Source organism: Mesocricetus auratus, unplaced genomic scaffold, assembly GCF_017639785.1.
Source record: "Mesocricetus auratus isolate SY011 unplaced genomic scaffold, BCM_Maur_2.0 Super-Scaffold_100022, whole genome shotgun sequence".
NCBI classification, from domain to species: Eukaryota; Metazoa; Chordata; class Mammalia; order Rodentia; family Cricetidae; genus Mesocricetus; species Mesocricetus auratus.
The window spans coordinates 10,773,081-10,786,445 of record NW_024429203.1 but is presented as its reverse complement, the minus strand read 5'-3'; the positions used below and the strand labels follow the sequence as shown (position 1 = coordinate 10,786,445).

Genomic DNA, 13,365 nt, shown 5'->3' with positions numbered 1-13,365 from the left:
GGATTGTCCGGCTCTACCCATTTTATAAGTATCAATTTTTGTGTCCTTAAGAAAAAAATAGCAAAGATTATCAACAGTAAGATACAGCTGCATTCAGACAATAAACTAGTTACTTAGTATCAATGAATATAAAAGAAATATGATTATTTTATCCTGAGTACTTTGATCCCTTCCTTTCACTTCACATACTTGAATATTACTAGATTGTATTGATTCATTATTTATAAAATATTGTAATTAAAAAGTTTTAGGGGCTGGAGAGATGACTCAGTGGTTAAGAACACTGGCTGCACAGGCTGCTCTTCCAGAGGTCCTGTGTTCAATTCCCAGCAACGATGACATGGTGGTTTTACAACCATCTTATCATAAAAAGCCCCGCCTCTGGCATGCATACCTGACAGACAGAGCACTCATACATAAAAAAAAAAAAAAAAAAAAAAAAAAAAGGAAGGAAGGAAGGAGGAAGTAAGTTTTAGACTTACACAGGTTAACAAGTTTCTGAGCCAAATCTCTTACATATCAATACCAAAAGCAAACTAGTTTTCCTCAAGTTTCTCTGTAGCTAAAAAAGATCATGTAGCACAAACTAACACTTGTTTCTTAAGTGCTTCTGGGAAACCTTCATTAGTGCATTCCTAATTACAAGTGCTATCTATCGCTTTCTAGAATACAAGTCAAGATGAAATCATTGCCACAAAGCAAAGAAGCCTACAGATAAACTGTTAGCTAAAGATAGTAAGTTATAAATATACAAGGAGCCTAGAACACTGATTACACAGTAGATCCACATTACCAGTTCTAGACTTCCTATTCTAGAACGTATCATACAATAAAAATAAGATCCTGTCTGGTAAAGCCTCTGTAGAAGAGATCTGTTACATTCAGTTCAACGCAACCCTTAACTGGAACTCTCCACAATTTGTTCTTCCAGCTCCTTTAGATTTGCCACTCACGCCCCAAAGATTCAAGTGTCCATGTCGTCTTTGTACATCACTTTGCACTAAACTCATTGTTTAGACATTCAATGTTCTAAACCATCAAGCTCTTCTACTAGATGTTGTTTCTTAGCATCTTCACTTTGTGGACTTACTTGGGCAAATTCTCACTATTTAAACTCCACTAAAATATACATTGTTAACTTACTCTTCCTACTACTACACTAATAATGCCTTTTAATTTGCCTAGAACAGGATCTTTACTAGTTTGTTGTAAGTCACTTATTGACTTATCTGCCTCTCTATGTGGGCCAGTATCTCCTTTGTCGTAAGAATGATATCTTCTGTTTACATAGGATCATGTTTGGCACACTGCTTAAATTTACAATAAATATTTTTATGTTTTACATCTATGTATTTATTTTAAGAGGGAGGGAGGGAGGGAAGAAAGCATGCAAGATCTATCTTTTTATCAGAGAGGTTCCAGAGCTCAAACTTAGGTCCTCAGATGTGGTAGCAAATGACCTTACCCATTTTTAATAAAGAACAAAACAGTAAGTGGATTCCCATGATAAACACAGGGGGTCGCATAGCAGGCCTTGATTATACAGCTGAAGATGGCTGTGAGGTACTACCCTCCTGCCTGTGCTTCCTTAGTGCCCGCATCACGGTGTCTAGATTCTTCAACTAGATTTTCAAAACCGGTTGTCTTTTGTAATTGAAAGCAATTAACATCGGGGTGTGGTGGTATATACCTGATATCCTAGCACCCAAGAGAAAAGAGGAGAAGCAGTTCAAGGTCAAAGACTACAAAGTAGAACTGTCTCTTTAAATAAACGGTAATTCACAACTTTTATCTCTGCCTTTGCCCCTTATATTCCCCATTGACCTCTGTTCTGCCTCAATGTGTAACTTGTTAAACACATACGCAAAACTTACAGTGCTAATAATAATTTTTAAAAATCCAATCATCAGCCTTTAATCATGGTGGCTCACACCTTTGATCCTAGCACTTTGCAAGCAGAGGCAGGTGGATCTCTGTGAGTTCCAGGACAGCCAGGGCTATAGATTGAGGTCTGGACTCAAAACAAACAGATAATTAAATTCAATTATCATGTTTTAACTGCTCTCTTTTTATGATTTTTTTTGTAAGACTGAGCACAGCAAATAACCTAAAAATGTTTGAACAGACTATAAAAACCACAGGAAGTATTTATACCTATAGAGGAAGACTGTGGACTAATCAGAAGGTCCTCTTGAACTGGTTCACTTCCGGGCACTGTCTGCTGATCACTCAGTGAGCTCTGAGATGCACTGACAGGCTGGGACACTTCCTCATGGACCTCCTCATCACTTAATCTTTCTACTTTGACCTGCACATCTTCTTCTGTACCTAGAGGCAAGGTAGTTTTTGTGCTCTCACAAGTCACAAAGTCAGTCATTCTTCTGCCTGCCTCAGATGGGCCAGGCATTTCTAAAGTCCGGGTGTTTTCTGCCTGTTTCACTTTCTCAGGCTGAATCCTTCGATCAATTCCAAAAGGGAAAGTCCATGGAAAAGCTAAAGAAGAGTCAACTGGCTGATTTCTATTTTCTGCATAGGAAGCTGAAGAATTCAATACCTGGGGTGAACTTGTTTGTGTGCTACATTTTACAGGACTCTCAGGAGACATAACAATGTAGCTTTTGCGTTTTCTTCGGGATTCCCGGCAAACAGGAATGGTCCTGTCCACAACACTGCACTCCGAAGACACTGGAGAAATACTTCCATCTCGAGATGTAAAATTGCAGTTGGAACTATTTTCTTGTCCAGCATCCAAACCCTTTTCTGGTTGGCTATTAGGTGTATTCCACAAAATACTTGATTTCATGAACTCTGAGCAGGTACTAGCAACACTAAACATTTGCATATAGCTGGCTGCGGCTAGAACATCAATAATATTTTCTGTGTTAATTGACAGAGTGGCTGTGTAAGCGTATTCTAAAAGAGGTATAAAGCCAGTTACTGTAACATGATGCAGATCCAACACATTTTTGTTCTCATCCTCTGCTTGGCCCACAAGCTTTGTTCGAAAGAAATCACTGCAAGCTGCTAGTACCACCTTATGAGCCCGGAAGATTTTGTCCTGAACACGAATAGTGATATCACAAAAATGTCCATCATTTCGTAGCATATTTAGTTTTCCCAGCATTTCCTGGCTGTGGGAAGAGGAACTGTGAGTAAATGTTTTCACACCCATCTTTTTTTTTCCTTCCTCTACGACTGAGGCTCTTCAAGGATGCAATAAATCAGAAATGTCCTAAAAAATATAGAAAATAAAACATTAAATGACAGCTTAATAGTTTTCATGTAGCAGCAACTGTGCCAAATAAAAAGACTAAAAAAATTTTGACAGTGAAAGAAAAAAACTTCAGGCATGGAATGTATTAAAATAATATTTTCTGATCTGTTGTGGTGTCAAATTCTTATAATCCTAGTAAGGAGACTGTCTCATAAGCCTGTGCTGCACAGTAAGTTTGATGCCAGCTGGGCTAGAGGGTAAAATCCTGTGTCAAATAAATAAAATGAATGCACAAATAATAAAAACACATTCTCTAGATATCAACCAGTCATCTATAAATTATTGTTAATGAGCATCATTTAAAACAATTATAGAGTGACACCTTGGTCAGTAGGTATGTAATTATCCTGCTTCTAAACATGAACATACAATAAATAATGTCAGGCAAGCATTATATGATTCTGTCAAATGTTTTCTTCAGATAAATGTATGGGAGAAGGGAAAAAGAAAAGATTTCAAGATTTTTAAAAAGTATGAATACTATAATGATAGGAGCCAAAACTGTTGCCCACCTGGCATCATGATAAAGGATAACATGAAAAGAATCTTAAGAAGGTAAAAGAGCTGAAACCATAGAAATAATGACTTTGACCAAATTCAAACCGCTCTAGACACTTATTCTGTCATACAGATTGGTGTTGCTCAGTCCTCAACGGAGAAGAAAGTCAAGTTAAGATCATTAAAGACAACAACAAAACAAATCCTGTTCCACACATTCTTCCTAAATACAAGTAATCACAGGCAAACACTGTAATGTATGGCTATAAGCCTAGCATTTTGGAGGCAGTAAATTAGGAAAATAACCGTAAGTTCAAGGCCAACCTGACCTACATGGGATACATAGATTGTCTCCAAAAACTCAAAATAACAACAAAACAAAAAAATTGTCCAAACCTCAAACTTAAACAAAAAACCCCAAAGTAATCACAAAGAGATAATACAGTTAGGATTGATCTAGACAGAAAATAACTTCATGGACTTGACAATTATTCTCTTAAACAAACAGGAAGGCTACATATAGCACGTGTTGTCCAGTGCTTGTATGTCAGTAAACATACAAGAGTGATTACTTTGATTCCTAGTATGTGGTTGAGAGCAGAAGATTAACTTCAGAGCAAATGATACTCATGACCCAGGGACCATCTGCATGAACACACATACTAAAAAATAAGAAATCAAGGACTATCATTGGAAAATGTACAACAGAATGCTAAAATGAAACTACTTCAAACTTTATTTGGGTGGAGGTCCCAGATACTGTACCAGCAGTCTTCCACAAAAAAAAGTACAAGGCTACCCAGACAAGGAGGGAGTGGAAACCTTTTTCAACCTAGTGTTACCTCCATCTTCTATGATCAAAGAGCTAAAAATTAGGCTAGGCATTGGTGGCTCACACTTTTAATCCCAGCACTCAGGAGGCAGAGGCAGGTGGATCTCTAGGAGTTCGAGGCCAGCCTGGTCTACAGAGGAAGTTCCAGAACAACCTCCAAAGCAATACAGAGACAAACCAAAAGACTAAAAATTAGAAAAGGAGTTTTAGCCAATAATCAGTGGGTTTTGAGGTCCAAACCCCCATTCAACTCTTTTCTTCTTTCCTGAAAGGAAAAATAGTTACTGCCCTCAACCACATGATCCCAATCAAAGTAACCACTCTTAATGGCCCAACTTTAAAAGCAGAGGTATTTTTTTCTCTTTATCTCAGGCTTATTATACTTGGGAAAGCTCTAAAGAATATGAGTCTGATTTAAAGAACAGCTAAGATGAAGAAACATGACATTATTTTCCAACAGCCAAGAGTGACACAGATAAAACATAGAATGGAACCAGAATACTGGATTGTCATCTTGATTATGTCATATATATAGTACAAATTAGTCTTTGTACTTTAATTTCTGTGGCAGTAAAACAGGGATAACAGAACCTATATCAGAGCTCTGATGCTAATCAAATACATGTTTCAGATAGTAATGAGCAACAGAGAAATTCAGTAGTTGGAACAGTAGTAGTCTCTTTCAGTTCTAAAAGGACCAGAAATTACAATTAGCCTACTGGGATTTTCCTGTCTGTGTCCCCAGTTCTGGGATCACAAGTATTTAACACCATGCCCCAACATTTTATGTGAGTGTTGGGGAGCTGAACTCAGATCTTCATGTTTACAGAACAAGTACTGTGCCACTAAGTTCTCTCTTCTGCCTGTTTCTATCTCATATTTGTTGTGTGGGGACATAGGTTTTTAGTTTTTATAGGTTTATACACACCCCTAAACAACATCTGCCCATAAGACATTACTTACTGCCTATACCAGAGTGCTCATCTTGAAAAAAGGTTAAGACTTAACATCTATACTGATTCCTAACATGCCTTCCACATCCTGCATTCATATGCAGCAATCTAGAAGAGGACTTTTAACTGGGGTTGCCAAAATCTCAAGTCAGGCTGCAGTTATCTGCTGCACAGGATACCAAGACTTAAGTTTTAGAACTACTGCAAAATATCAAGATGGATTAAAAAACAAAACAAACAAAAAACAAACATGGAAAGCTTTACCTTTTCCTAGCCACTGAGGCCCTGGCTATTTATTTCCTCAATCATTCCTGAGTACAGCTAAAAGGAGCAGGAGAAACCAACAGAGGAAGAAATTAACAAAGAATGATTCTGACTTTCCTTACAAGGAAAAAAATATCCTTCCTTCTGTCAACAAAAGGAACATCTCTCAGACTACATAATACTTATGTAGGGTGCAAGCCTCTTCACAATCTTCATATTCCCCTTACCTACTCTCAAACCAGTAATTAAGTTATAAATTTAATTCAGTAAAAACTGCTTTATCAAGCCGGGTATTGGTGGCACATGCCTTTAATCCCAACACTTGGGAGGCAGAGGCAGGTGGCCTCTGTGAGTTCGAGGCCAGCCTGGTCCAGGATAGACTCCAAAGCAATACAGAGAAACCCTGTCTCTATAAACAAAACAAAACAAAAACAACAACAAAAAAACCACACAAACAAAACAAAAACTGCTCTATCTGCAGGCCTGTCAGTCCTCAAGGACATCTCAGACTAACCTCTTCCTTACCCACTAAATTGATGGAAAACTTGCCTGGACACTTTGGGGGCCACCTAGAAGCCTTCCTCCTCTCCAAAACAAAAAAAATGCCTCAGAAGTCAACCAAGTATTCTTACAAGATAACCCACACACCTGCCCCTTAACCATTATCTCCAAAGCAATAATGGTGGACAGCCTTTGTTTCCAAAATAATCCAACAGGGCTCACAAAGCTTTGGGTATCACCTTTATATACACCCTCTGTATCACCCTCAATCTTCAGGGAAAATTGAAAAGGTCCATTTTGTCTTAAAACACCTATCAGGCTGTCTCTGTAGCTTCAACACTGCCTTTCATTTTTTATGACTGAGAGGCATATGTGATGGTGAGTGTTGTCAACTTGACAGACTATAGACTTAGGAGATGGAACTTTGGGCATGCTTGTGGTAATTATTCAGGTTTCACAGAGGTGGGAAGTCTTGCTCACTGTGGAATAAGCCCTTTTGTAATAGTAATCTGTCATAGCAACAGGAAAAGAAACAAAGATAACATAATGCGTAAGCCCTTTCTCAAGTTATCCCACCACAGACCTTTTCTCTTCAACACTAGCATCCCTATCAAACCCTGTCTTAGGAAATGGACAGCTCAGTCTTTACAGCTTGCTTCTTAGAAGCCTGATCAGGGAGCATGCTGGTCAACATTTCCTGGCACCATCCTCATATCTCACCCTCCATCTTAAAATCAGGCCAGGAGACTGTATCCTCTTAAAAGGACCTACAAGGACAAACAACCTTTTCAACCATCGGTAGGGTTATTCTCACCACTCTCACTGCCGCTAGGCTTGCTTTCAGGATTCCTGTCTCAGATCTAGCTCAACTCAAGTTAATTTTTCACACTATACCAACAAATCTACAGGTGACCTGCTCCTCTTCAAAAAGGTAAATGCCCATGTCTGAAAGCGCAGGAAAGGTCTTTATCCCATAAGAGACTTTCTGCTTGTGTATTACTCTAAATACTCAGTAGTTTGCCTACTGCTCAGGCTACTGAGAATGCCCTAACTCTAGCCTCCAACAAATATCTTCAGAGAAATTTCTATGATTAATTATACCTCCAAGAAATTTAATCTTGTACTTAAAATCTGCTGTGTGGACTGGAGCAATGGTTCAGCAATTACAAGCACTGGCTGCGCTCTTCTAGGGGACCTGGATATAGTTCCTAGCACCCACACAGCTCACAATTTCAGTAATTCCAGAACTAGTAGACCTGATGTCCTTTTCTGGCTTTCGGCACGCCATTTAGTGCACACACATACATGCAAACAATATGCCCATACACACAAAATAACAAAGTAATAAAAAATAAAAACTGCTGACTATGGCTTTTCTTGTTCCTTTCCTGGGTCAGTGTGTGATAGCCTCTGTATTTCCAGCTGGGTGGTAATCATTTCTTTTGTTTACAATATGACTTTGACTATCTCTACCATCCATCCTAGAGTTTTTCTTTTGTTCACTCTAGGAATTCTGCGACCTTTGTTATCATAACTTTACTCTGTACAAAATCAATCAAAAGGGTATAAGAACATGAACTACACAAAAACACTAGTTACAATTGTTGGGTTTGTGTTCTCATTCCCTGTCTACAAGACTCATCCTAGGTTAGAGAAATGGTTCAACAATTAAGGGCATTGTGTGTAATATTTATTCATGCATGCCTTCATTTATTCCACAGGTATTTTTTTTGCCTTTTTTAAAAATTGAGCTACATATTTTTCCTCACTCCCCTTCCCTTCCACCTCCCCACCCACCCCACACACTCCCAATTTACTCAGGAGATCTTGTCTTTTTCCCCTACCTAGGCAGATCCATTTATGTCTCTCTCTTAGGGTCCTCTTTATTACCTAGGTTCTTTGGGGTTGAAGGGCACTTGTCATTCTTAGAGAGACCCCAGGTTCAGTTCCCTGAACTTCTACTGTAGCTTACAACTATCTATAAGTTCAGTTCCAAGAGGTCCAATGTCTTCTTCTAGCTTCCTTGGGCACCATGCAGACATATGGCATACATACATATATACATACATACACACACATACACTCTTATACAATAAAAGTTATTTTTAAAAGTGTAAAATTGAAAAGACCTATAACAAACCTTTTAGACTGAGTAGCATCAATATCTTCCCCATTTAAGTAACAGCCACTGACAACATTGTTCTTCATATAAATGTTCAAAGTTTCATTCTCAATGATAGATCCCTACCAATATTCAGACCATTAATCTGGACTAAAATGAATTTAAGCAGAGAATTTATGGCTAAAATGATGGATTGAAAGTCCCACCAATAAGACTCAATGAAAGAAACAGTCAAGATAAAAGCCCAATAATTTTTATCCCTGTAAGAGACCATACTTATCAATTAGTTTATTAGACTGGGTGAAGTCTCCATGGAAAGCAGGCAGGGGTGGATGTAAATCTGAATTTGAACTAAGAGGCTCCAATGGGGGCAAGTGAAAACTGCTGGAGTAGGGCTTTTCTTACACATATCAAGCTGTAAGGTCAGCTGCTGCATAAGCAAGGGTTGAATATCTACTGATGTTGTGAAGCTGGACGTCCAAGAAGCTGGAGCCAAGTGTAGAGATTGGAAAAAGTTCCTGAGGATTCCCAGACAAGGACTTCCTTTCCTCCACAGGGCAGCTTTATATAGAGAACACTCAAGGGCTGAGCTGCAGCAGAACTAAGAGCTGTTGGGGACCCTGGGCTCTACACAGATGCCCTGGTGTGGAAGTTGGGGCTGAATTGAGTTAGTTACTCTTACAAGGCTCTTGCTCATGCCTGGCCCTGACTTCATTACTCACAGGGCACCAAGAAGGAAACAGAATCACACACTCAACTCAGTAAAGCTGTGCCAGAAACACACTTGAAAGCCTTACTAGTCTCAACTACCTGGGTGCCAGTACACACTCCAAATCCGGTTTTATTAGTTTGAACTAGAATTGCAAACTGTATACCTTCCATAACTCCAAACTCATTCCCCAATGAAGAATACTGATGCAAAAAAAATTTAATCTAATTATTATACTTTGTCTTTTGGTTTATTACTCTTTTATTTTTATTTTTTTGGTTTATTACTCTTACATTTGTCTTTTTAAAAATATTCTAAATGCCAGCCGGGCAGTGGTGGCGCACGCCTTTAATCCCAGCACTCGGGAGGCAGAGGCAGGCGGATCTCTGTGAGTTCGAGGCCGGGCTGGACCGATAGCCTCCGAAACAATACAGAGAAACCCTGTCTCGTAAAAACCAAAAAAAAAAAAAAATCTAAATGCCACTCTTCCATATCTCATAATAATCCTGCTTTAACATATATTGCTCGGACAGGTTTTAGGATTGTTCTGTCCAGTCTACAGTTAGGCACTCTATTCTTCCTATGTCCAACTCATATGCATTCGCATTCTTAACCTATTCATTTTTTATTTCTGAACTAAAAACTTCCATAGCTTTAACAATCTCTAAAATCTGTACACCTTGCCAGGCATTGGTGGTGCACGTCTTTAATCCCAGCACTCGGGAGGCAAAGGCAGGCGGATATCTGTGAGTTCCAGAACAGCCTCCAAAACAGTACAGAGAAAAATAAAACAAACAAAAAATCTGTAGACATTAACAGGAACTTAAGGTTCCACTCCAAGCCTTTTCCCCATTTTGATTTTTTCAAAATTGAGCTAATACTTATTTATCATTATCCCCACATTCACCCTTCTTTCTTCCACTATGAAATTTTAGTGACTAAAGTCCTATTTATTGTACTTCACACTATCCTTATCCTTGTTCCTTTACCCTCCAACTGTTTAAAAAGGGGGGGGGGGAGGAAATGGTATGTGCTACTATACAGCAACTGCATAACAGGAATAGTCAGGAGCTGTGGTTGTTCTTGCATTTAAAATTCTATACTGGAAGAGATATAGATGAAACACTAAGCACCCTAGGCTCTTGGACTGTGGCTGTAACTTCTGAACCACATCTCAACTCGTCTACAATCTAGCCCTACTTGAACATTTCAACTGAATGGATACAGCTGATACAAATTCCAGTCAATGAAATAATCTTAACAGTCATATGAAAAACAAGAAAAACTAACGCAATGAAACTCCCTCAAAGTTACTAGTCCATTGGCATGCAGTGAGAATAAATTAGATGAAATCCCAAAGAATAAAACATAATTACATTCAAAGACACAGTAAATCTTTGAAGAAATTCCAAGAAAACACCTAAGTGAAACAAGAAAGCCAGTACAAGATATGACAGACAAATTCAATTAAAAATAATGAAGAGGTCTGAAATACTAGATATGAAAAACACATTAAGTAAAATAAAAAGCTCCTTGGAGTAAATAATCTAACAAAAGGACATTACAGTTCTAAACACATATACACTGAATATTGGCACACCCAATTTCATAAGCACTACTAGAAGTAAAGACAAATTAATCCCAATATAATAACAGTAGATGACTTCAACAGCTCACTCTCATCAACACACTGTCATTCTGACAAAATGTAAAGAGTTAAATGAAACCATGGGTCAAACAGACCATATTACTTACTTTTCTCATTACTGTGAGAAAATAGAAATGAAAAACTACAATATTCCAACTATGGCTCCTAAAGCCTTAGGGCTATGTGCAAAATGCATTAACTGTATCTTAACTCCAAAAATTCCCATAGTTTATACTAGTCCCAACAGTGTTAAAAAAAAACCTAACAGTCAAAGTTCTTCTGATCCTCAAGGCAATCTCTTAACTGTGAGCCCCTATAACATTATGAAAAGTTAGTTACACAGTTTCTTTACAAGGGCACAGAGTAAACACTCCTATTCCAAAAAGGAGGAATAGGAGTGTAGTAGGGTAAGACTGAGTTTAAGCAAGATTGAAGCTCAGTGAGGTCAACATCATATCCTGTAGCTCCATGTCTGGCATCTGCATTCTGTAGACTCCTTTGGGCACCAAAGAGCTGCTGCCTGTGGCACACTTACAGCCTCTCTCTTTGGCTAGGTCTATGACGTAGTTGCAGATTTTTTTTTCCTTTTCTTCTTCTGTTTAGATAACCCAAAGTTCTGACATCTTGAATATATTGGAGTCAGCAATGCAACTTTGGTTTCACTCACCTTTACATCTTGATACAGGGGATCCTTTCAAGGACTCTGACCCTGGCATACACTGCTCAGCCTCAGCAGCTCCCTGAAACATGCTTCCACGACCCACTCTTTCTTTGATCTTTCATGCCTGCAAAATCAGTACCACATGGATGCTCCCAATCTCTATTGCTAGTTTGAGATGGAGCCCGGCCCCTTGGATCACAGCTTTAGAGCTGCAGCTGAATCTGCAAATTCAGTTTCCTGGGTAGTTATCTGCGGACAGAAAAAACCTTCAGCTGCATCCTCACTTCAGGTTCTCTCCTTTAATATCAAATAAACGTGAATTTTCCTAAGTTGAAGTCTTTGGGCGGGATCTTATCCTCAGGGTACTTTTCCTACTCTCCCAGTGCAGAGCAGAAGTTTCTCTTTAAGGGGGCTAATTTAGTTAACAGTTATAGCTTCTCTTATTTGTGTGTATGTGGGGGAAGGCATTTGGTACAGTTAGGGCTTCTTTTGCAGCATCCTCCTTGCTTACAACTTTAAACCTGCATAAGGCTCCTTCCCATGCTAAACTGCTCAATTTCAACACCTTTTTGCCTTTCCCCCTCTCTTTAGACCTGAGTAAGAGTAGTGATCAAGTAGTCATGGCATACACTCTGAATGCCACCCTTGCATTGAAATTTTCTCCACACATACACCCATTACTTTAAAATTCAGCATCACTAAATTTTTCAGGTCACAGTCACAATGAAGGCTGACCACACTGCACCACCCCACCCCCTGTCACTCTCATTCACCAATATAACCTGAATGGTATCTAGCTCACTTCCCAATAGTCCTTATTGCCCTCTGAAACTTGAAGAGTTGAGTGTCCACACCTTTAGTTTCTCTTAGTATTCTAGTTCCCCAAACTCCAACCAGAATGGCCCGTTAATGTCTGCATTATAGCAATTTTCTAGTCCCAAATACTAAACTCTTCCACATTCCTCCTGCAAGCCATTTCCAAACACCCAAGAACCATATGGTCAGGTGTGTTACGTAACAGACATACTTCTTGGTACCAATGCTCTGGGCTATCTATCTATCTATCTATCTATCTATCTATCTATCTATCTATCTATCTATCTATCATTTGCTGTACGGAGTGCCTAACAAAAAGCAACTTAAGAAAGGATTTATTTTGGCTCACAGTTTGCGGGTAAGGTTTATTTGAAATGCTTAGAAGTGAATGAAAATGAAAACCAGTGCCTTTAGGATACCATGAAAACTGTAAAAAAAAAATGATTACATTTTCAAAAATCCACAAAACTCAACGGTGTCTAAATGAAATGGCTCCTGGGTAGAGATGGGTCAGTAAGGAATGTGCTTGCTGCCGAGTCTGATAAATGAATAGAACCCACAAAAAGGTGGAAGAGGAGAAACAACTCTATATACTCTCCTTGGGCCTCTATATACATGGGAAAAATCTGTGCTCCTCCCTGACACAGTGTAAGATATTTTTAAGAAGCAGAGTGACTTCAAATAAATAATTTAGTGCTCCAAGAGCCTTGTAAAAACAATAATAGTAGAAACCCAGAGTTGGAGAGATGGCTCGGCTCACAGGTTAAGAGCATTGGCTGCTCTTCTAGAGGTCCTGAGTTCAATACCCAACAACCACACAGTGGCTCACAAACATCTACAAAAGGATCTAATGCCCTCTTCTGGCATGCAAGTATACGTGCAGAGCACACATGCAAAAAATATAAATAGTAATAATAATAAAAACCCAAGTAAAGATCAGGTCAGTAATTGGTTCTTTGAAAAGATTTACAAGATCAAAAAACCCACTGCCAAACTAATTCAAAGAAATAGAAGATTAAAAGCCAGGCAGTAGTGGTGAATGCCTTTAATCCCAGCAGTCGAAGAGGCAGGCAGATCTTTACGAGGC

The 13,365-nt window shown here is 38.8% G+C and overlaps 1 protein-coding gene across 4 annotated transcripts in view; it reads right to left on the bottom strand.

Annotated features, from left to right (window-relative positions):
- The window catches only part of Zbtb44 (zinc finger and BTB domain containing 44), a 55,981-nt gene that overhangs the window by 24,426 nt on the left and 18,190 nt on the right, over positions 1–13,365 (bottom strand). For all 4 annotated transcript variants that reach the window (XM_013123928.3, XM_013123927.3, XM_013123926.3 and 1 more), the window contains exon 2: positions 2,155–3,232. In XM_013123928.3, the coding sequence (XP_012979382.1) occupies positions 2,155–3,172 (1,018 nt within the window). In that variant the 5' untranslated portion in view covers positions 3,173–3,232. The remainder of the gene's footprint in view (positions 1–2,154; positions 3,233–13,365) is intronic.